Source organism: Rhinoraja longicauda, chromosome 4, assembly GCF_053455715.1.
Source record: "Rhinoraja longicauda isolate Sanriku21f chromosome 4, sRhiLon1.1, whole genome shotgun sequence".
NCBI lineage: Eukaryota > Metazoa > Chordata > Chondrichthyes > Rajiformes > Arhynchobatidae > Rhinoraja > Rhinoraja longicauda.
Window position 1 is genome coordinate 36,252,051 of NC_135956.1, and position 25,342 is coordinate 36,277,392.

Consider the following 25,342-nt stretch of genomic DNA (forward strand, 5'->3'; position numbering starts at 1 on the left):
GCGATTCTAAAAAAGAGCTGTAGTGGTTGTAATGTGTCAGCTTCTACTTCTGAAATTCAGTTTCATTGATTTCAGTGTCATCACGAGGAGATAAATTGTTGAGTTGAGTTTATTTTCATATGTACCGAGGTACAGTGAAAAGCTTTTGTTGCGTGCTAACCAGTCAGCTGTAAGACAATACGTAAGACATGATTACAATGGTACAGATATCTGGTAAATAAAATTGTTTGGCAATTGCCAATTGTTCACAAGTAGAGCAAGAGATGCTACGATATTCACACAAGATATGTTTTTTAGCAAGGAAATGAGACTTAAAACATAGAAAATACAGCACAGGAATGGCCCCTTCGGCCCACAATGTCTGTGCCAAACATACAGGCATCATAAACTAATCTCATCTTGCCATCTTCCTCCATTAGCTGCATATCCATGTGCTTTAAAGCCTCTTCGTATCCGCGCTGCCACTGCCACCTGCCATCACCCCTGGCATTGTGTTCCAGAGCCCCACCAACCTCTGCCGGCTTAACTAGCTTCAGGCGATTACTAGCTAATTACAATGTAACGACTAGAATTACTAGGTCATTAGGAGATGAGTAGATTTTCTCTGCATCAGGATTTAAATCATTAGGCCTGAGTTGTGGTTCAGGGGTAATCAGTGATTTTTGCATAAACTGCATCCAAAATTGCTCTCCAAAGTTTCATATTGCTAAAACTAAAATGTGATATAAAGTAATGCAATTAGGAATTGCATATAAAACATTAAAATGTTACTTGAAAATCTCTCTTATCGTGTTTTAAAGTGGTAACTAGTTAAAATGTGATTAATTCAACCAAAAAATATATAAATCCTTCTCCCATAACCATTTAAATTGCAGCCAATACGTCAAATGTTTATTATCCTATAACATTATTTAAAAAATACAACTCTCGCAGATGTTTGATGTAGATACAAGGAAATGCAGTTGCTGGTTTACTAAAAAGGACACAAAGTACTGGATTAATTCAGCAGTCAAGCAACATCTCTGGAGAACATGGATAGCCAACGTTTTGGACCTTTTGGGTCCCAACCCGAAACATCAACTATCCATGTTCTCCAGAGATGCTGCCTGACCCGTGAGTTACTCCAGCACTTAGTATCTTTTTTTCTATCAGATGTTTCATTATTTAATTTGTTGGTGACCATCTTGTAATAGTGGTCTCTTTTTTTCTTTATGCACCATGAGAGGAAAAAAACCATTTACTCTATAAAAGTTTCTATAATTTTATGAGATCAATCTACAGCCTTTGCCTTTCAATAGAAAGAAGACACCAACCTGATCATTCTTTCTTCCCCGCAAATCTTTTTTACATCCTCTATACTACCATACATTGTATTTCAAGTGCAGTCATGTGAGATTACCTCCAGGTTTACCATATATTCTCCATTGTAGGGTGGGGTAGCCACATTTTGGGATTGCTACAAAGCAGAAGGTAAAAATACTGAACAAATGAGGATGAGGAAGGGGAACTAGAACACAATAAAGTACATGTGCTTACACTGGTGTTTCAATAAAGTAGTGTGAATGAGACAAAATTATGTCAGATAATTTAACCCTGGACACACAAAACACAGTACGCAAAGAATCCAATTTTTCTCACAGATTGTCTTTTTGATTATTTATATCTTAATGAAGATTCCAAATACTGTTTCCACAGAATCAAAAAGGCAAACTGTACGAAGGATGTTGTTCATGATGCAGAACAGATATTTGTCAACTTGAGAATTGCAGCTTACTCTACCCAAGACATCTGCAACCAGCGACGTGTGTGTCGTATCTTTAAATCTAGCAATGGACTCTGGAACCACCTGCATCCTGACATATCCTAAGAGATTACACACCAAGTTCCACCCTGCCGGATACTGGCATTCATTTATACAGGCTTTCCAAACAATTGGAAAATAGTTTGATGTTATTTACGACAACATTTTTATTGTAGAAAATGCAATATAGAAACATTGAACGATGATTATATTTAGTAAATTCAATACTAAACACTATCCACCCCACTAAGTTTGATCACCGAAAGTGCTGCTGGAATCACCTAATTGATGTTTCAGTTAAAAGCTCTCAAGAGATAATCAGCAATTAGAACAACAGTGCTACTGTTATAAATAAACGAGACATCACTGAAAAGACTTTATGTTACACATAAACAAAGGCCAAAAGTGACCATTGATGAATATTGAAAGAAATCTACTTCCTCGCACAGAGTATTTTCTAAAATGGCCAGTGATTGGGAAGTATTGATTTTTAAAGAATGCTTTGTATCCTTGCACACAAGCCATTGAAAGCTCACATGCATTTGTAGTAAGCAGTTAGGAGGCAAGTGGTATGTTGATGCAAATTTGAAGAGATGGGGCGGCACTGTGGCGCAGCGGTAGAGTTGCTACCTGGCAGCGCTTAGAGCACCAGAGACCCGGGTTCAATCCTGACTACGGGTGCTATCTGTATGGAGTTTGTACGTTTGCCCTGTGACCGCGTGGGTTTTCTCCGAGAACTTTGGTTTTCTCCCATACTCCAAAGGTTTGTAGGTTAATTGGCTTGGTATAAATGTAAAACAAAAACAAAAAACTGTCCCTCATGTGTGTAGGATTGTATTAGTGTGTGGGGATCGCTGGTCAGTGCGGACTCGATGGGCCAAAGGGCCTGTTTCTGCGCTGTATCTCTAAACTAAACTAAACTAAAAACTTAATTGAAGCAGAAGGAAAGAAGCCTTTCTGCAATCGTATGTGGCATTGGTAAGACCACATGTAGAGTATTGTGTGCAGTTCTTGTCTTCTTTAAAAAGGAATACTTGCCTTGGAGGAAATGCAATGAAGATTCATTAGATTGGTACTTTGGATGATGGGCTTGTCATGAGAGATTGTGAAAGACATGGTCTGTTTTTTTCTGAGAGGACTTAGGGGTGGCCTTACTGTGAAATTTACAAATTTTCCACAGGACTTGACAGAGTGAATGTTTTCTGACCGAGGAGTTGCACACAGAAGAAACACAGAATAAATGGTAGACCATTTTGGACTGGAAAGGAAATATAAAACCAGGGCATTGATAGAACTTTATTTATCCCAGGAGGGAAATTGATCTGCCAAAAGTCATAAAATACAAAATACATGAAACATGAAATTAAAGTGATGCGTGGAATGGGTTGGGGATGTATAAAGATTGGGGAGGGGGAAGTCAGTCTACCCTATGACAGAAGGGGGAGGAGCTGTACAGTTTGATAGTCACAGGGGCAAAAGATCTAGTGTGGCGTTCTGTCCTGCATCTTAGTGGAACCAGTCTGTTGCTGAAGGTACTCCTCAGGTTGACTATTGTGTCATGGAGGGGGTGAGCTGTATTGTCCAGGATGCCCCGCAGTTTGAGGAGCATCCTCCCCTCCAAGACCACCTCCCATGAATCCAACTTCGCTGCCAGGACAGAGTCAGTCTTCTTGATGAGTTTGTTAATCCTATTGGTGTGCAGGTGCATAGTTCCCTGAAGGTGGAGTTGCAGGTGGATCGGGTGGTCAAAAAGGCTTTTGGCACATTGGCATTCATCAGCCAGAGTATTGAGTTTAGAAGTTGGGAGGTCATGTTGCAGTTGTATAAGAAGTTGGTGAGGCCACATTTAGAGTATTGTGTTCAGTTCTGGGCACTGTGTTATAGGAAAAATGTTGTCAAGCTGAAAAGGGTACAGAAAAGATTTACGAGGATGTTGCCAGGAATAGAGGGTCTGAGCTATAGGCGGAGATTGAGTAGGCTGGGACTCTATTCCTTGGAGAGCAGGAGGATGAGGGGTGATAGAGGTGTGTAAGATCATGAGATAAACGGATCAGGTAGATGCACAGTCTCTTGCCCAGAGTAGGTGAATTGAGGACCAGAGGACATAGGTTTAAGTTGAGGGGAAAAGATTTAATAGGAATCAGAGAGGTAAATTTTTCACACAAAGGATGGTGGAAGTATGGAACAAGCTGCCAGAGGAGGTAGATGAGGCAGGGACTATCCCAACATTTAAGAAACAGTTAAACAGGTACATGGATAGGACAGGTTTGGAGGGATATGGACCAAATGTTGGCAGGTGGGACTAGTGTGGCTGGGACATGTTGACCGGTGTGGGCAGGTGTCCACACTGTTGCATTCTATGACTATCATTCCTTCCAAACTCGTCATCAAACTCAGGGATCTCTGTCTCCTCTCCCCCCTTTAAAGTTGCTGTAAGAATTTTATTGTTCTGGTCTGTGTGCATATGACAATAAACTCTTGACTCCACTCCTAGCATATCCTTGTTTTCCTTTTTTTATTCTTTATTGATTCTCCAGGCTCACTGACCATTGGAAGAGGTCATTTTGTTAATTTTAATTTTTTCAAATCTATGTACAAAAATTCTTATCATTTGTTTGACTTGACTTGACTTTATTAATTCTGGCTAGCTTTACCTTGTACTCGCATGTTTTCTTCCATATTTACCCTCTTCCTGGGGATGATTAAAATCAAAGGGATATGGAGACATTGCTAGAGAATGGTGGTGTGGAGGGAGATCAGCATTGATCTTATTGAATGGTGGAGAAGGCTCAATGGGCTCGATGGCCTACCCCTGCTCTTCATTATTATGTTCAAACAGTACCAGAAACTGGACATATGAAGGATGATATTGGATCCTCAACATGATAAATAAACGGCAGAAGACAACGAATAGGGACTATTGTTGTCCGTCATTTATTTCAATGATTAGGATGAGAACATACAAGGCATTGTTACTAAGTTTGCAGGTGATGCTAAAACAGATGATATCATGGTCAGTGAAGGTCATCAATAATTGCAATAAGATCTTGATCAGGTAGATAAGTGGACCAACGAAAAGCAAATTATGTTCATTTCAGATAAGTGCTAGGCGCTACATTTTGGGAAGTCAAACCAGGATAGCACTTTCACAGTGAATGGTAGGGCACTGGGGAGTGTTATAGAACAGAGGGACCTCAATGCTAGCATTTATTTCAAGAGGGCTTGTATACAAAAACAGGGATGTAATGTTGAGGCTCTATAAGGCGCTGTTAAGGCTGCATTTGGAATATTGTGAACAATTTTGGACACCATATCTGAGGATGTGCTGGCTCTGGAGAGGGTCCAGAGGAGGTTTACAAGAATTATCCCAGTAATGAGTAGGTTAACGTATGATGAGCGTTTGTTGTCACCGAGCCTGTACTCACTCGAGTTTACAAAAATGAGGGGGAACCTCATTGAAATATACAGAATAGTGAAAGGCTTGGATAGAGTGGATGTGGAAAGGATGTTTCCACTAGTGGGAGTCTAGGACTAGAGGTCATAGCCTCAGAATTAAAGGACGTTCTTTTAGGAAGGAGATGAGGAGAAATTTCTTTAGTCAGAGCATGGTGAATTTGTGGAATTCCTTGCCACAGAAGGCTGTGGAGGCCATCAGTGGATATTTTAAAGTCAGAGATAGATTCTTGATTAATGCGGGTGTCAGAGGTTATGGGGAAAATGCAGGAGAATGGGGTTAAGAGGGAGAGATAGATCAGCCATGATTGAATGGCAGAGTAGACTTGATGGGCCGAATGGCGTAATTCTACTATTCCTTGTGACCTTTTGACCTAAGAGGCCAAGTACATAGATCTCTGAAAGTGGCATCATAGGTGAACAGGGTGATGAAGAAGGCAATGGCACTTTGAACTTCATCAATCTGTGTTCATAGGAGTTGGGACTTTATGTTGTAGTTGTATAAGATGTTGGTATGGCCGCACTTGGGAGAATTATACAGTTTTTATTACTTTGCTATCAGAAAGACATCATTGAGTTGGAAAGTGTGCAAAGATGATTCACGAGAATATTGCTAGGATGCGAGGGCTTGAATTAAAGTATGAGGTAGAACAGGCTCAGACTTTATTGCTTGGAGCGTAGGAGACCAAATGGTGGTCTTATATAGGTGTTAAAAATCCTGAAAAACAGTGAAGGGCACTGTTTTCCCCCCCACGGTAGGGGAATCAAAAGCTTGATGTGATAGATGTAACATGAGAAAAGAAAGACAAGTATCAGCAAAATGTCGGAAAGGCCAGCATGAAGTTGGGATGGAACATTCTGTAAGAAGAAAAGGGACTTTGTAACGGTAGCCAATATTTACAGAAAACTCCTCATTTAGGCAGAAGGGAAAACAATGCCGATTTGAAAATGGGTTCAATGGAAGGAGGTGGGGCTGTGGTTCATGAAATCCTTTGTTATCAAGAGAAATCTAGCATATAGATACTGGAACCAAGAGAATAAGAAGTGTTCTCGTGAATGACATGAGTTTGGAAAGAGAAGCAGACAAAAGTGGGGGGAAAGTTTAACACAAGTGAAACACTCTTGACTCTGTCTAGTTTTTTCCTCCACTTTTGTCTGCTTCTCTATCCAAACTCATTTCATTCACAGAAAACTTCGTACTTTCTTGGTTCCAGTATTTGGATCATAGTCATCTTGCATGGAAACAGGCCCTTCAACTTAATTTGCCCACCTGCCTACATTGGTCTAAACCTTTCCTAACCATGTACCGGTCTAAATATCTTTTAAACTACCTCAACTACCTCCTCTGACAGCTTGTTGCATATACCTACTGCCCTCTCCCTCTTAAATATAGCCAATGAACTGGCCTCAACTACCTTCTGTGGCAGAAAATTCCACAGATTGACCACTCTGTGTGAAAAGAAACTTTCTCATCTCGGACCTAAAAGACTTTCCCCTTATCCTTAAACTGTGACCGCTTGTTCTGGACTTCCCCAACATCGGGAACAATCTTCCTGCATCTAGCCTGTCCAACCCCTTAAGAATTTTGTACGTTTCTATAAGATCCCCTTTAATTTAATTGCATCACTTGACAAAGTATTCAAAATTAGCTTTTGTACAAGTAGATCAAGAGACAAGTAATTTAAATGCATGGAAAATACACTGATGTTGTGCATTAATACAAAACTGTTAGAAAGACACAAAAGCCATGGGATGCCGAAGGCTCATAATCATCACCTGGAGAATTATCAGTCTCTTAAAATGGAAGCCAAGTGGAAATTTTCAGTATATCAAGGAAGAAATCGAAAAAATACTTTAAAACATATTTTCAAATTGGGAACGGTTGCGTGGGGGTCAGGAGCGGTTTGACAAGAGCTGTATAAGCAAGATAAGGAGTTTGTTCATTTTAAACTGGCACCATTTGCGAGAAGGGAACAGTTTCAAAAAACAGTCAGAGCTCTAGCAGTGGCTATTTTGAGAAGGGCTGCTTGTTGAGGTCAAAGTGCTGAGTTTGAGGTCTAAATGCAGAGGCTTCAACAGAGTTTGCACGATAACAGGGACGGTTACTGTGCAAGGCATGGTCTTTAATTATTCTTCTTTTTATTTAGTTTGGAGGTAAAAATGACAGTGAGTCAAGTGGTTTAGTTTAGTTTAGAGATACCGCGCGGAAACAGGGCTTTTGGCCTGGGTCCGCGCCAAGCAAGGATCACTCATACACTTGTTCTATCGTACACTCTAGGGACAATTTACAGAAGCCCAATTAACCTACAAACCTGCAAGTCTTTGGAATGCGGGAGGAAACTGGAGGGAAGCCTACAAAGTACAAACTCTGTGCAGACAGCACTTGTAGTCAGGATCAAAACCCAGGCTCTGGTGCTAAGGCAAAAACTCTACCGTTATGCCACTATGCTGCGTAGAGTGTTACTGATAGTGGCTCCTCTCACAGTATGCTCCTCCTTTGAATTATGAGTTCAGGGAGAGGCCAAGAATCCCTGACTACAACTGTACCCCGTTTCAGCTCATGGTTGGACTCAACAAGAAGCATACCAGAGGCAGAATCGTAGATTGTTTCATGGAAGTAGCACATCGCAGGTTCAGCCAGATAAATGGATGTGTGACCACCTGGAGGATTGGGCAGATGGTACACGAAGGACTAGTTGACTGTTTAAGCTGCTGCTTTAAGCCAAGCACCGTGTAGATCTTGTGGAGAATGCGGAATAAACAGGAACATCCAGGTAATCAGCTCCAGTTGCTTAACCATTTCTGCTGAAGACATCAATATACAATGCTGAAAATTATTTTTTCCAACTTTATCAAGGATTTAATTTCACTTAAGGATCCTTGATACACCATAAATTATACTCAAGAAATTAAAAACACATTTGGTGAAAATGAAAGCCCTTTTTTATTTAACTTGCATGAGGCAAATTCATCAAATTGTAATTACAATTATTTTGAACACCAAAAATTGTTCACTAAAAAATTAGCAGTCTGACATAAAACAATACTTTACAGTCTACAAAAAACTAATCAAAGGGGTGAATGTAATTATTTCAGTCACAATAGCTCCATCTAAGTATAGCAGACACATTCAGATTCATTGTTAATTTGGACAAGTCCTTTGGTGTAGATTTCCTGTTTTTCTTGTTTCTCAAAAAAAGTTTGTCATTTCCAGAGGACGTTTTTCTCGATCACAGTTTTATCTTTGCAGTGTAGCCTATAAAAATCTAGGGAGAAAATTAACATAGTATGTATAGCTTTTACTCAGGAATACATTAAAATTGGATACTTTGATTATTGAAGTCAACAACACACTAAAATGTCATTATAATCCACTTCAAACCATTTTTATTGGCAAGAGAATCATCGTAATCACATTCTCTTTTGCCATGTGGCTCCCCATTTACTTCAGGAGAAAAAACATCCTATCTATAATACGTTAATATTCACAAATAATCAATGTAAAAATGCTCCATTCAAATAATTCCAGAAGACTGCCGTGAATAGTATTTCTATTCTTCTCTATTTTAGCAATGGAAATGTTGAAATAGGTCAGTCCTTTAAAACAGCAGCTGGATGAATATGATTTAGTCTAATCAGCCAAAAACCATTATTGAAACATAATAATGACCCAACTTTCACTCAGTTCCCCACCCACTGAAAACACTGGCACTTACTCTATTCAATAAAAAAGACTTGCATCTGGGTTTAAAGTGGTAGGTTGTACAATTTTGTACATTAAAATATTAAGTATTTTACCTACAGGCTTTTAGTGCAGATGCTATAAAAATGTGCTACATTATTGGCGTCTGTTCACACATTTTAAATGTGTATGTGTGTGCTTCATCTGCTATTTTGATAAGGTGAAGGCCACTGAGCTCAGATTTATAATCTGAAACTTTGGGCGCAAAAATAAAAGCAAATTTAGCACATTGCTAGCACAGGGCAGGACTACTCACCAATATGATGGCTGCTATCTGTTCACAGCTTCATGGTTTACAATTACATACAAGTGAGGGATATTCTCTCAGATGCAATGTAAAATTAAGAGTGAATACATTTACAAATATTTATTCAGTAAACATGGGTGTCTGTTTATAGGCAAAACCTACAAATGTGAATAATGCCACATTTGTTTGTCAATTAAGCTCACTGCTTGTTCAGTATTAGGATGAGAACCACTTTACATAAAAAGCAGTTTTAATGACAAGTGATGGTTAGATATTACATTTTGCTGAGTAAATTAGAACATTTAGCAAATTGAGCACTTGGTAAAAGTAACCAGATTTCCATATTGCATGTTAAATTTAAAAATCCATAATCTCTGAATCTTATAAGGAAACATTGATGCAGATAATGTTTCCTAACATTGTGTGTGACCAGACAATACTAATTGACAGTTTAAGGCTCGGTTATAAATTAGTTGATGTGTCCATTGACACAATGTTCACGCATCACGGTGGGGTGGAAAAAATGCATTTTAATCACAATGCTTGGTTTTTGAGCTCAAAGCAAAGATTATTTTTCAGACAATTCGCTAAATACTATGAAGGGGGAAAAATCAAGTTCCTTCAGATTCTATTAATGAAGCAAAAAGCATATGGAACCAAATCTGGCCAGTCAATGGGCTGTACTGCAAAACTATGAAACAGGAATAGAACATTCAACTCCTTGAGCTCACATTGCCATTCAGTAAGATCATGGCTGACACTGCACCATCCATGTTCACACCCAAATTCCATATCTCTTGTTTCCATGTGTCCAAAAATGTATCAACTTCAGAAATACATGACCGAGCACCAAAATCAATCCAAAATTTCTGCTCATCTCAATTCCCTGAACCATTGTAACAATTGCATCCACATGTAATTTAGTACATTTCTCTTTTAATACATACAAATGTAGTTTAATATGTTGCTCTTTTAATGTATTCCTTCTGCTGCATGCTATGAAGTGATTTTCAACACTCTCAACAGGGAATGCAATTCAAGTAAAGCAAAAAATTTGGTTCAGTCAGCTATTTACTGTTCTGTTCTGAAATGGCATACCACAATGTGTCACATCAACTCAACCCATCCAATTAATGAACCTGATTTAAGAGGGAGTGTCCAGGAATCATAATTGTGCTCGTTATCAAAGGAAGCAAGGTCTGATTCATGTTAAGGAGCGTGTTAAAGAGGTATAGGAAAGAACTGCAGATGCTAGTTTAAATCAAAGGTAGACACAAAATGCTGGCATAACTCAGCGGGACAGGCAGCATCTCTAGGGAGAAGGAATGGGTGACATTTCGGGTTGAGACTCTACTCCAGCATTTTGTGTCTACCTTCGTGTTAAAGAGGTATGCAAAATACTTGAAAGCTTTGAGCAAGTTGTGGGAGCACTATTGTTTGTACTTTGAATAAAATAAAACAAACTACTTAATCTTATTTTCGGGTTCATGTCTATTCACTTCTTACCCATGGGCAGAAATAGTGTTACTTTAGTCTTCCGAATTAAGATACAGCATTTTCACATTAAGTGTTTTAACACTCAGGTTACAAGTGGGTAAAAATTAAGGTAGTAAATAGTCAGACAAACTTAATCCCCAGGTTTGATCACATATGGAAAGGCTCAGTTTGTCTGGAAATTAGGCAAAGTGCCCACTATAACTTTCAGCAAACTACAGTATTAAAAAAACAAGACAAGAATGCAGTGGTGCCAAAGCCTCAACTATGGATCCATTTTATGCATTACCAGGCTTACATTTATTATTCATAAAAAGGTTAAGTGCTGACCTTTGAGTTCGAAAGACCATGATCAGTGACCATCATGACAGATGTTAATTAATGGGGTGCTTGAATGTGCTCGTACAAGTCGGTGGTGTTTTCTCTTGGCTTACTCTGCCCCATTTAGAAGTGAGATAGTGGCCTGCAAGTTTAGTGTTATGTAACTAACTCCGTGTTAAAAAGATAACTACGGTTTATGAAGTTAAATGATGGAATGATTGTCAAATTGTTAGCCATAGAAAGGTCAAGCCAAGTTTTGTTTTCTGGCTCCACTTGCTATTTGCATTCTCAAAAGAAACTGGTGACAAAGGAAATTGTGCATAGTGCTTTTGGTGAAGCAGACTTCCATAAATTGGCTCCATGGTGAGTGACCAAACCATACTTTAAGTATTAAAGACTAGAACTCCAAACCCCCTTGTATTCTTCTTTATCTTTTTAGAGCTGATGAGAATCTAGTACCTTAAAAAAAAAGACAAGTCTGAATAAAGCATTTCCTGCATCAATTGAAGTAATATCCTAAACTCTAAAAATAGCCTCAAACATCAACCCTCACCTGGAGATGTGAGCTATTAGTGAATCACAGTTGACATTCCTGTATTTTAAAAATCTAATCAAAAAATCTCTTGCAAAATCCAGATGTGCAACTCTTCCCAGTTTGAATCAAGGCTTTTTTGCTGCAAGAATCAATTCAGCTATCTTAAATATCAACCTAGATAAGAAGGGCTCCATTTTTTCCCCCATGTGGGAAGAAACTATCAATTATTAGCACTGTTAACACACCATGTAAAAAAAAAAACAAATGGGAAAATATATTTATGTATTGCCATAGTTTCCTTTGGGAAACATGAGGTGTAAATAATTAGGATATATATACACAAACCTGCCACATTTGTCGCTGATGACAATAAGGTACAGGAATGCATAAAGAAACCGTACATATACCATACAAAAAACGTGTATGAAAAATGTTGTGCTCTCTTAAATCACTATGGCTGCTTCTTGTTAGTTATTTTTGAGTTAATCAAGCAATGCTTTTGTGCAACATCTGTGCTGCAAGGTTTAAACATGGTTTTACTTTAACCTACATCTCTGAATATGCATACATCAATAATTAATAAAAATGAGCAGGACATTACTGAATATATTAACTATTGAGACGCATTACATGTTTTTCATGTATTTTAAAGGGTGAATGTGACGATTAGTTACATGATAGAAGCCTTAACTTGTTTTGAATCATGAACTCATTTGAACAATTTGCCTCAATGCAGATTTCAATAAAATGTCTACACAGTTTATGAAAATAGTACCTGCCTGTAAACAAAAAAGAACAGAGATGTTTTGAAGGACTGAAATAACAGGAGCGGTTTGAATTTGGGTGGGATAAATAGAACCAGTAATGAGTAAATTTAGTTTAGTTTAGAGATACAGCATTGAAACAGAACCTTCGGCTCACTGAGTCCGCGCCGACCAGCAATCCCCATACACTAACGCTGTCCTATGCACTAGGGATAATTTACAACCCTGTCAAAGCCAAGTAACCTACAAACCTGCACATTCTTGGAGTGTGGGAGAAAACCGAAGCACCCGGGGAAAACCCACGCGGTCACAGGGAGAACATATAAACTCCGTACACAGGCAGTAGTCAGGATCGAACCCGGGTCTCTGGCGCTGTAGGGCAGCAACTCTACCACTGCGCCACCTCACATTTAATGAAATCACAGGAATTTTTAAGTTGTTTGCTTTTGTTAAATATGCTCCATACTGAGTACAAGTAGAATTTGTGTTTTAAATCATTGTACTACAGCTGTGTAAATAAGTTGTTCTGCTTTCTACTTTTTCTGATACCATTAGTGCATTGCCCATACAATAATAACGCAGGCATAAATGATCAAGTCTTATTAGATTCTGTTCTAAAATTGGCCAAGTGGAAATGTTAGCTAACTCAGTGTAACTAAATCAACACAGACCTATGCAAGACGATTGGAATGAGTGTTTGATTGTTTCTAATCTACACTCCTTCCTGTTGCTCATTAAATGTTTGCGGGCAGAAGAGTGAAAAAGAATACGCATCAATCAGAAGATCTCAGCAATGCACAGGGTTGAACCTGAATTCATTATCCCATCGAAGGTAGACACAAAATGCTGGAGTAACTCAGCGGGACAGGCAGCATCTCTGGAGAGAAGGAATGGGGGACGTTTTGGGTCGAGACCCTTCTTCAGACTATCCCATCATTGCATGCTGGGCACTGATGCTCCAATTTGTTATGCAATCATAATACCACAATTTGCTTCACATTTTGTCTAAAATGTCACATGACACTACAAGATTTAGAGAGTTCAGCCTCCAAGTCTAAGTGTAACAAATATTGATTTGAGAGCTTAGAAGACTGGTGGCTGAAAGGGGAGCTCTTTATATATGAATTTTCAAGCCCCATAATTTTGAAGCACAATAAACTACCGGAGGAACTCAGCGGTCAAACATTGCAGTGTCTGCAGTCTCTCGTGTCTTCATAATTTTGAGGTTTGATTTCCACAAGTCCTCCACACTAACTGCAGCCCAAGGATGCATTCATAAAATTAAAAAAAGTCAGCAAATCTGCTAGATTTTGTAATTGGTTATTGTTTTCATTAATTATATTGAATGGACTTTAAGCAAATGAGGAAATAGGTTGGAAAAAGAAAAGTAAAAACTGTCTGGATCATATCACTTTCTCTGGAAAATTCAAACAGCTAATATTGTAGCCACATCGCAAATGGTCATTAATGCACAGCTCACAGAGGTGTGGCACAGCTTTAAATTAACTTTCTCAACTTGTACTATTGACTCCACTGTGATAGAAACTAATCCGGCCACGAAATGTAACAAAGTTTTGATAGAAATAAACTTTGAAAGAAATTTGAACATTAATCACATGGCTTTCTTTCTCCATGTATAGAAACAGTTTGAAACAATGAAAATTGAAAACAATGAAAATTTTAACACAGAAAACGAAAATATTAAAAGCCTGCTCCACTTCTGAATGAATCATTTCCTAGAGCTTGCAAGTAATTTGTTATTTATTCTCCTGAATGGTCAACCATCTTTTAATCCATAAATGGTGCCCAACCAGCTGAATATTCCCAGTATTTAGCTTTTATCACGTTGTGAGTCATATTCAGGATAACATTCCCTAATGCAAATAACTTAACATTAGAAAGGCTAGTTATGTGCTCTCATCTCCGATTTATTCAGCAAAACAAAAAAAATCACTGTTGAATGGACTGAAAACATATAAAAGCTAAAAGGTTTAGTTATACAGCATTCACAGGGCAAGTTTAGTTTCAGTGCAAAGTGGCAGTGCTTTCTCAGCAAAGTTACATGTGAAATAAATTGGTTGTAAAGTTCTGATTATCAGAGTGAATCTTAATTTTCCAGGAATTCTCACACCTAGATTTTAACATGGGCTGAATTAAAACTACAATACTAGTTTTCATTGTCATTACCAATATAGTATGAATGCACCCATAGATATTCCCCATTCAACTACAACATTTATTATGTCAATAAGCATATACTTAGTTTTAAAATCCCTCAGTTAACTCTTACCAACCTATAGTCAAATGTTTGGGATTTAAGACCTGCTAATAAGATGAAAGCAAAAATAAACCTGCAAATTTTAGAAATCTCAAACAAATGAAAGTAACTGGAAATATTCAGCAGGTCAGATAGCGTCTGTATGGAATGAAAATGAATTAATGTTTCAGTCAATGATCTTTCAATATTTGGGCCGTTCCAGCATTTTGTTTTATGATGTGAAAGAGACTTCATCTCACCCTGACCCAGCAAACAGATACAACTACTGAAAAAAAAATCTTTCACTCTCAACAATCATCATCAAACACTCTTGTTTCACTTCTGCTTTCCAACATCTACCCCCTACTAGGGTAAGCATTAGACTCGGTTAAGTCATTGGGTGAATAGTATGGTTAAAACCAGGATTAGTACACAATTAGTGACAACTTTTAATGCGAGACAGTAAATGATCTGTTTGCAAAGAACCAAATATCAACAAAGTGGTTCTAAGTGGAACCAGAAGTATACAGATCAGTAATTCTAGTACTTGGGTATTGTTTACAAAAAGTGTGGGATCCTAGGAATGAAACTGTCAAAAGGTACAAAAGGTGGCTCATTAATGCCAAATATTCAACTACATTTGGCCCAATAAACTTAAGGAAGCACTTTATGAGAATCAACAACTCAATTCATCAGTCCACTTAACAATATATAACCACAACTGTACCAATCAACCAGAAGATCAATCGTATTGATGTCAATTTGCAATATATTTACAATTACTTTCCTGGACCCATACTTTTTTTTAGGTTATCACACAAATTTTCCATTTGAGAAGAAGCCACAGATCAAAGAGAGAGGATATTTTTTTGGACAGGGTAGATATAAAATTGCAGATGGCACAATTACCTCAAATGATAAACTTGCTTATAACTTATAACCAGAATCAACATGCCTTCATAAACAAATGTACTTCCTTTTAGTTGGTAATTTTAGTATAAATAAATATTCAAGTTACTAATGGTGGAAAAAATATCTGATTAGATTTTAAGACAGGAAACCCAATGACATTTTATTTGTTTTAATATATAAAAATCACTGTAAACCACTGTTAGCTGAAAGTGTTCAAGTTTATACGATGGCACAAGAGTTCTTGTGATTATTAGGGTCCTTGAAACGAAGTTTCATCTTTGGCCGATATTTTTCCAAGTACGAGAGTTGTTTGCTGTTGATGGCACCTCTGCGCTTCCTATTTTGTAAATAAAGGACAGAAAAAAGATGAAAAGACATTCAAAAAGCTGATGAAATATAAATAGGTTATACACACCCCTTATGTTCCAAATTCAACCAACTACAAAACCTTGACTGCTCATGGCGAGACTTATTAATAGTGATTTAAGGTGTATGCCTCAACTGCAGGATTCATTTGCCACAATATACCAGTCTCTCACCTATAGTAACTCCTGTATTTATGCGATTTCTCCAGTTGAAATTTCTAGTCAAAATGGTTGAAGGTGGAAGATCCATAACCATCATAACTATTATCAAGTTATCATCGTAGCCATCATAAATGTCAAGGGAGACACATCAACTCTTCCTGAACGTTTTCTTGGGTTTTGCTCCAAGCTTGCACAGATTGCTTGGTTCTTGGTCCTCCAAAAAATTCCAAATGGAATTTAAACTGGAGGGGGAACTGGAGATTGCTTCATTTTCTTGGGAATTGCAAATGGGGAATTCCATACTCTAGCACTGCATAATCATTACAAACCTTCTGATCTGGTATTAGTCGATCACCCATGAAGCAGCTTAAGATGACAGGAACTGTGATATTGACTTGAGGAACTCTGCAGCAATGGCGGCGCTGCCATAGCAGCTGCGGCTTACCTGCGGTCCATTTGTCTTTGTGTTTTTGTTGTTTTTTTGTCTTAATTGTAGTTGTGATGTCGTGTTTTTGTGTTTGTGTACTATGTGTGTATGTGGGGGGGGAGGGGGGGAACTGTAAAATTGTAAATATGTGTCCCTTCCGAACGGAGACCCGACCTTTGTTTTCTGGGTCGGGTCTCCGTTCCTGCTGCGGCCTACCATCGGCCCAACTCCTGGAGCTGGCGGCCTCCAGGGCTCCGGTTCGCAGAGTCCGCAGACTGGACTAACTATCAGCAGAGCCGGCCGTCCTCGCAGGCTGCGGGAGTGGCTACGACTCGCCTTAGGCTCGGGCCGCGTGGATGCCGACATCGGGAGCTCCGGCAGCGGCAGCGTGTTCGCCCGCCCCGGATCGCGGGGCTTGGGTCGCGGACATTTTACCGTCCGGCGCGGCCTAAAATATGCCGCGGGATTTTTCTCTGCTGGGCGGGGGCTTCAATGTCGGGAGCCACGACCGCCCCGACGTGCAGCAACAGCAGCAGCGTGTTCGCCCGTCCCGGATCGGACTTATCATCGGTGGAACCGGCCGTCTTCGGAGGCTGCGGGAGCGGCTGCGACTCGCCTTAGGCTCGGGCCGCTGCGGACCGTCCGGCGCGGCCTGCAACCACAACAGCCTGACTGCGGGAGAAGACGGCAGGAGAAGGGAAAGACATTGTGGCCTTCCATCACAGTGAGGAGACTCACTGTGATGGATGTTTCTTTGATGGATGTTTCTTTATTGTGTGTTTTTGGGGTTGTGTAATTTTAATGCCTATTTAGTGCTTTTGTTATTGGACTGTGGGTGACTGAATTTCGTCCAATTTGGATGACAAATAAAGCTATCTTGAATCTTGAATCTTGATTACAAATTTTGAAGGAATACTTCTCTGCTGCTGCCACAGTGTCTCATTAATTTGTGTGAGTCTTACTAAATTAGCACAATGACAGGGTCAGGCAACAAAATGGAGGGTACAGTGTTACGATACAATTTGACTCAACAATGACCATAAGGTGGCCAGTCATAATAATAAAACTGTTATGGGCAGATGCATCTGTAAAAGATCAATTGGCAAGTACAAATTTAAGTAGATGCATTCTTCATGTTGGTTCACTGATTATCTGCTAATTATCAGGCAAATAGTTTAACATTGTTCAGAATTTGCTTGGTCAGTGGTGGTGCCACCAAGACATTTGATGATGGTTATAGAGGTTCCTCAACCAGAGTACATTTGTTTCCATGCTTTTTCTAACTGCTTTAACATTGGGGAGGCACTGATTCAGCAACTGACGAAAGTAGATGATAATCAGATTTTCTTGCCCTTGTCTGACAATGCCATGAAACTTCATGGGTTCTGATATCAAAGCTGAGGAGTCTCACAGCTAATCAGTCCCACTTCTTCACCGTTGGCATGTCAGTACTGCACGTGAAAAATGATGCACCTTGCTGCCTGGCAACATCTTGACAAATCTCTTCTGCATCCTTTCTAATATTAATACATTCTTCCTCTAATGTGGTGACCAGATCTCCAAGCAGTATTCCAGCAGTAACATCAAATTTATGCATAAATTTGCATAATATACAGAGTTTTGTTTTCAAAAGGAACCAGGTGAAGGTCCCTTCTGAAGTTATGATCAAATCAAATGCTACCCAAAAGTAGTTAGAGTCAGATTCATAGAGCTATACAGCATGGAAATAGTCCCTTCAGCCCAACTTGTCCATGCTGACCAACTTTACATTATGGACAAGGCCCATTGCCCACATGTAGCCCAAATCCCTCTAAGTACATATATACATATATATATATATATATATATATATGGGAGGAGTTGGCTGCGCCTAATGGCTGCGGCTCTCTGGCAGTCTGTTTGTCTTTTTTTCTTTTTTTTTGTTTGTGTCGGTGTTGGGACGGTTTTTGTTTCTGTTTTTGGCTGTGTATGTGTGGTGGGGGGGTGTGGTGTGGGTGTGGGGTGTGGGTTGGGGCGGGGGAAACCTTTCTTTTATTAGGTCTCTTCCCCGGGGCGCAGCTCGCCCGCGGGGCCTTCCATCGCCGGCGCGGCTCGCCTGCGGGACTTAACATCGCCAGCGCGGCTCGGCCGCGGGACGTTTCAGTGCCTGGTGCGGCTCGGCCGCGGGATGTTTCAGTGCCCGGTGCGGCTCGGCCGCTGGACTTAACATCGCCAGCGCGGCTCGGCCGCGGGACGTTTCAGTGCCCGGTGCGGCTTGGCCGCTGGACTTAACATCGCCCGGTGCGGCTCGGCCGCGGGACGTTTCGGTGCCCGGTGCGGCTCGGCCGCGGGACGTTTTCAGTGCCCGGTGCGGCTCGGCCGCTGGACTTAACATCGCCCGGTGCGGCCGCGGGACGTTTCGGTGCCCAGGGCGGCTCGGCCACGGGGCCTTCCATCCCCTTGCGGGGGCTGTGTGTGTCGTTTGCCTCGGTAGGGGTCGAGCTGCCTGTCCGTGGGTGCGGGGGGAAGAGAGGGGAAGTTTTGTTGCCTCCATCACAGTGAGGGGGTGTTTGGAGTCACTGTGATGGATGTTTGTGTTGGGGTCGGGTGTCCTGTGTTCTTTTCTTTTTTGCTGTGTTTTGTGTGACTGCTGAAATTTCGTTCGGTGTAAAAAGCCGAGTGACAATAAAGTGTTGTTATGTTATGTTATGTTATGTTATATATATATACACACACATATACATATACATATATATATAATATATATATATATATATATATATATATATATATACACATACATATATATATCTATCTGTCCAAATGTCTTTAAGTCATAATTGTATTTGCTTCTATAGCTTCTTCTGGTGTACAATGAGGTACAGGTACAATGAAAAGCCTGCTTGCAGCAGCATCAGGCACAGACTTAAACACACAAAAACAAATTAAACATAAATGATAAAAAAAATTGGAAAATACATTAGTGAAAAAGCATGTTTTTCCCCCCTAAGTCTGCAGTAGTAAGCGGTGGATTGTAGTGTTTGATTGTCATGTTAGGGTAGGGTTAGTTCAAGAAGCACAGTTGTACAAAAGTAGCTGTTCCTGAAATGGTGGTGTGGGACTTCAGGCTTCTATATCAGACATCTATTTCTATAGCCAACGTTAGCAGCGAGAAGAGGGCATAGCGTGGATGGTGGGGAACATTGATGGTAGATGCCGCCTTCTTGAGGCAGTCTCTCATTTAGATGCTTTCAATAGAGGCGAGTGCTGTGCCCGTGATGGACCTGGCTGAGTCCTTTCACCTTAAGCCTATGCACTCTAGTGTTAGAATCCCTGGGGAAAAAGACTGAGCGTTTATACATGCGTCTCATGATTTTGTCTACTTCAATAAGGTCTTCCCTGCCTCCTACACTGCAAAGAACAAAAGTCTCAGCCTGTCCAGCTCTCTAGAACTCATGCCCACAAGTCCAGGTAACATCCTGCAAAATCTATTCTGCACCCTTTCCAGCGGCCAGAACTGCACACAGTACTCGAAGTGTGGTCTTACCAATGAGTAGTTCAGCTGCATTATAGGAACATTTGTACTTAATATGCTTGTCAATGAAGTAAAGTGTGCCAGACACCGCATTCATTACCTAGTCCACATGAATGGCCACTTTCAGAGAGCCATGAATCTGTACTCAAAGATCTTTAATGTAGATAACATTAAAGTGATGTTCACAGTGTGAAACATCACTGCCCACAGGCCTCAAATCAGAAAAATGGGCCCACAAAATTACTGCTTAACTCCTCCATGCCAATTGTAAATACAGCTCATCTTGGATTCCAGGTGATCAATTCTTTTGGATTAACCTACTATCTGGGACCTTGTCACAGGCTTTGCTAAAATCCAAATAGACAATATCCACTTCCCTGCCCTCATCAATCCTCTTGATCTCTTCAAAAAAACCCTCAGAATCAAGATTTCCCATGCACAAAACTATGCTGACTATCTCTAATCTCCTATCCAAATACTGTAGAGCCTGTTCCTCAGAATAACCTCCAATACCTTTCCCACTACTGATGTCAAGCTCACCGGCCTATAGTTCCCTGGATTGTCCTCGGTACCATTTTTAAATAATGGTACAACATTAAACAACCTCCAGTTCAGGGAATAGGTTGTACTTACTCTCTGATGAATTGAATGGCATCTTCATACTTCATTCCACATTCGATAAGAGCAACTGCTACCAGTACAGGAGCCCTGCATTATTGAAAATCTGCATAAGTAGATTATAGCAGCAAGTAGTGCCCATCTCTCAACATATTATGTTTAAAACACAACTTAAAAATATGAAAGCCACAACCAACCATCTAAACAACCCTCCCAGGAAAAACATTCTAATTTCTCATTCTTTCACTGATGGTGATGCCAAATATCTTCATTCCCCACATGCATCCTCACAGAGTTGTGAATATCTTCAACCAACACTTCTAGATCAAATCTCCAACCATCATCTCTGCATTAAATACAGCAAACATTTGTTTTAATGGACCCCTTTATAATGGATTACAGTTATAGTGGATGGACCTGCCGACCCACCCCCAACACGCATCCACCTACCCAGTCTCGGCTTCCGCCCCCCGCCCCCCGCGATCCGTAGCGAGCCCTTCTTCGCACTGCTCGGTCTGGTTGATGCGGCTGCTGTTGCGGTTCACATTGTGGCCCCTGGGGATAGTTCTTTCTTCAGGCTGTTGCCACCGGCATGAGGCGCTCAGTTAGTGTGGGGCTCCCTGCCCTCTCAAGATACAGCTTTTTTCTATTGCTCAGCCCATCGCTTTGTACACTCATGCTCACCCCCCCCCCGTCGCTATGTCCAGTCAGCCACCCCCACTCACCTCCTCCTCCTACCTTTGTTCCGTTCACCCCCCCACCCTCCCTCCTTCTCTGGTCGCGCCATGCACACGGTCTCCCCCCATTCTCCCTCGGAGTCACCAACATACTCCACCTTGGATGCGGGGAGCAGACAAAATCATATCCGATACAAATAACAGATGGATGGCAAGAGGAGAGGGAGCCCCACGGTGACTGAGTGTGTCCTGCCGATGGTGGTGACCCGAGGAAAAAGCTGCCAACCAGGGCCTACAACTCGAGCCGCAATAGTAGCCACTTCAACTAGACCTTGCAGCAGCTATTGATGGGTCAGCACCAGCGTCTAGTTTTAAGATGAAATGACATAAAATGCTGGAGTAACTCAGGAGACTGAATCAGTTTGAAGGGTCCCAACGTCACCAATCCATTTTCTCCAGAGATGCTGCTTGACCTGCTGAGTTCCTCCAGAACTTTGGGTTCTTTTGTGTATTAGCCATCATATGCAGCTCTTTGTTTTAACTACATACAATGATAATACCTTACTTTGGTTACAGCAGACAATCGGCAATAACTTCTCTCTCCCCATCCCCCTCCCCATGGTCCGTTATAACAAGAGTTTACTGTATGTTCTTAAGGATTATGTCAGGCAGTTAATTAGAGTGTAAAGCATTTACATATTCATTGCACATCGTCCATTTTGCCAACTAATATTTTCCAAAATTCTTTTGATACCCCATGTGCCATTTACCAAATCTCATATTTCTAATTAGGAAAATTTGATATTTAATTCTCCCTGATTACTTTAGCAGCCCGATAAATGGCATACTATTTTTGTAATTCTCATCATATACTATGCCTGGTTTATTGCTTCTGCCAACGTTTCTCCTCGTTTTGAACCCGCTAAGTGTTTCGTTTTCTTCTCTCATAGACCGCCCTGGGTTAGTTTTCATACATTGATGAGACGGCACAATTTCTTCCTGCCATTATCAGGTTACTTGAAATCAATCAACTATTCCTTTTTACTCAATTACCTCAAATAACAACTACTTCCTAGTAAAACTGTGGGATGTTAGACAATGGCCAGCGAAAGCTTGTATACCTACCGTCCAAGGCCAGCAACACAATGGACTGCTACACAGCTTCCAGGTTGTTCCGTAAACTTAGTTTTAAGTAAAGTTAGCCAATCATCCACAACTTTGCTTGGAGGTGGATCACCATCATCAAATGGCCAATCCTTAAAAAGGTAAAAGTACTATAAAACACAAGGTTTTGTGGTACAACAACAAAGACTTTGCTATTATCTTTCCCAAATGCATAACATTTTAATACATGGGTCTTGCAAGATCCATCACAACATGAAGCCGCTTTAGACATCTAATAAATGATGGTTAAAGAATCAATTTGTGTGCTAAGATTTATAAACATTAAGTATAAACTCCATCTTCAACCCTTTCTGTAACTAGCCTTGAGGTATTCTTGGGAGATACTGCACTTAATGATGGAAGTAAGACAAAAATAGTACACTCCACGGGAAAAAAGTTTTTCTCCTGTAGCCTGTCAAATTTGCATCACATTACATCCTATGAAATTCCCATTCCTACTAGTTCCTCAATATTAATGTTTTGGACCTTCTATTTGCAATGAATGATGGAAAATTCACAAATCAAAACCAAATTAAAATCTTTTCTAATTGAACCCACAGTAAACAATATCTGCTTTTTGTTCTTGAGCAATGCTGTGAATCTACTACAGGAAAATAGTCTCCCAAATGAATTCCAGAGTTGCTGGCATATTATTTTTCTCTCCCAAGAAATGCCACATGGGAACAAAATGTTTTTTTTTAAAATTAGAGCTGATTGGAGTTACACTACCAAAACATATGCTTCAACTGACCTTGCTGCTCATCGGGATTTCTAAAAATGACATATATTAGCCAGCTAATCTATTAATGCAAAAATCTCACTGCATCACAGAGATGTTACACTCGGGTAGAATGGGAACCTCAACAAAATAAATTAATTCTGAGTTTTGCAAAAAATTGTAAGAAGTAATCGCCTATATCAGGTTAGTGTAGAGAGACATTGCTTGCATTTGAGTTCAAAGAGAGTTAGGTTTCAGTTCAACAGGATCTATGCTATACAGCAATTGGTTGGTCATCAAGCTGGCTGAGCAGCTTCATAAATTGTAAATTTGAGTAATAGCCGGCTAGACATAAAAGGAAAGTACAAATTTAAATATTTTACACACTCCAAATTTCAAAAGGTACATACAGGAATAAGACACACAGATACTTAAAAATCCATTATATTATGACATATTTATCTGGAAGACGATAATCCACACATAAGATCAGTTTGTTAGGGTCATCAGGTTTGACAGGTATTTGTGGCTTAATTTGCAATAAATAAATAAAAATCCACTTTGTAACAAAGCCCAAGTATTATACAATAAGAACACGTTAGAAATACCTAAAATTGTCATCAGATCACAGATCTCCTTTGATTGTTTAAGATTGCAAAACCACACAGCCTGTGATGAAACACCGACAGCAGTTTCACAATTTTCACATTAAACCTTGCATATGCTGAAACTTCAAAGTTATGAGTTTTATAGAATAATATGCAATCTACATAGTTCTGCAAAATCCATGGCAACCTTTTTCTTGGAATTCTATTTTTAAATTGATACCTACTTCTATTTGGTGGGAAGAAAGTGATTCCTTTCCCATTTGGTCAAATTCATCCACATATGAACATCAGAATTCTACTGTTTACATTTGGATAACTTTCAATTGTGATCAATTTACTGCTTTGTACAATTTGCAATTGCCTCTTTGACCATTTACTTCTTAGAGTCAGAGTCATACAGCATGGAAACTCCTGAGCTGTGACATGCTGCATGCCTGTAAAGGATCTTGCAGAGGCCAACGACGTGGCACAAAAATTTGCTCGCTATTGGCAAACAGCTGTATGATGACACGAATAAATAAATAAAACAGCGTGGAAAAAGGCCTTTTAGCCCAATATACCCACAGCGGCCAAAATGTCCCAGCTACATTCACGTTTGGCTCATATCCCTCCAAATCTGTCCTATCCATGTACCTGTCTAACCGTTTCTTAAACATTGAGATAGTCCCTGCCTCAACTACCTCCTCTGGCAGCTTATTCCATACATCCACCACCATTCGTGTAAAAAAATTACCTCTCAGATTCTCATTAAATCTTTCCCCTTTACCTTAAACCTATGTCCTCGGGCAAGAGACTGCATCTACCCGAACTATTCCTCTCACGATTGTATATACCTCTATAAGATCACCCTTCATTTACAGCGCTCCAAGGAATTGAGTTCTTGTTTTGCTTACATCTTCCTACAGCTCAGACCCACTAGTCCTGGCAACATCCTCGTAAATCTTCTCTGTACCCATTCCAGCTCTTATTGGTAGCTTCATTTTCAAAAAATTACATTTTGCACCTTCAATGCTCTTTGTCCAACCCCATCAGGTTCAATTGAAAATGTAACAGAATGCAATTCAATTAAATACAGGGGATTACAAGTATCCATTTGGTTATTCTTCAAGCACTCAGGTTTCAAAGTCATTGACATTCTTCCCCGTCTTTTAAAACATTCTTGGTCCCATCACCAAACTTCATTCTACCTCTAATTCCAGAGGCTGAATGAAGCACAGTCTAGTTCACATTGTAAAACTAACTTCCCTTTTAAAAATGAATTCTGCATCTAACAGCTAGCCAGCCTTTCAATCGTTTGTCACATCTTGTCTTACCCCTCCTCTCTTCCTTCTTTCTTCTCTTCCACCCCTGCAATCAGACTGAAGTAGGGTGTCAACCCAAACGCCACCTATGTTGCCCAGAGATGCTGCCTGACCAGCAATTTGTGCCCATAATAATTTTTCCATGAACCGTTCAACACTTATTACATTGAAGTAATTCCATGAAAAATTCACACATTCATACCAAGTACACATGGTAGGAAACCAAAGTGGAAAAATATTGAGAACCTGTTAACGTTAGATG

General features: G+C 40.0%; 1 protein-coding gene across 3 annotated transcripts in view; it reads right to left on the minus strand.

Annotated features, from left to right (window-relative positions):
* Positions 1–8,199: 8,199 nt before the first annotated feature.
* LOC144592694 (protein tyrosine phosphatase type IVA 3-like) overlaps positions 8,200–25,342 on the minus strand; it is a 179,278-nt gene continuing 162,135 nt past the window's right edge. For all 3 annotated transcript variants that reach the window (XM_078397548.1, XM_078397549.1, XM_078397547.1), the window contains exons 4-6: positions 22,415–22,545; positions 20,628–20,702; positions 8,200–15,863 (exon numbers count right to left, since the gene is read on the minus strand). In XM_078397548.1, coding sequence (XP_078253674.1) covers positions 15,746–15,863; positions 20,628–20,702; positions 22,415–22,545 — 324 coding nt within the window. In that variant the 3' untranslated portion in view covers positions 8,200–15,745. The remainder of the gene's footprint in view (positions 15,864–20,627; positions 20,703–22,414; positions 22,546–25,342) is intronic.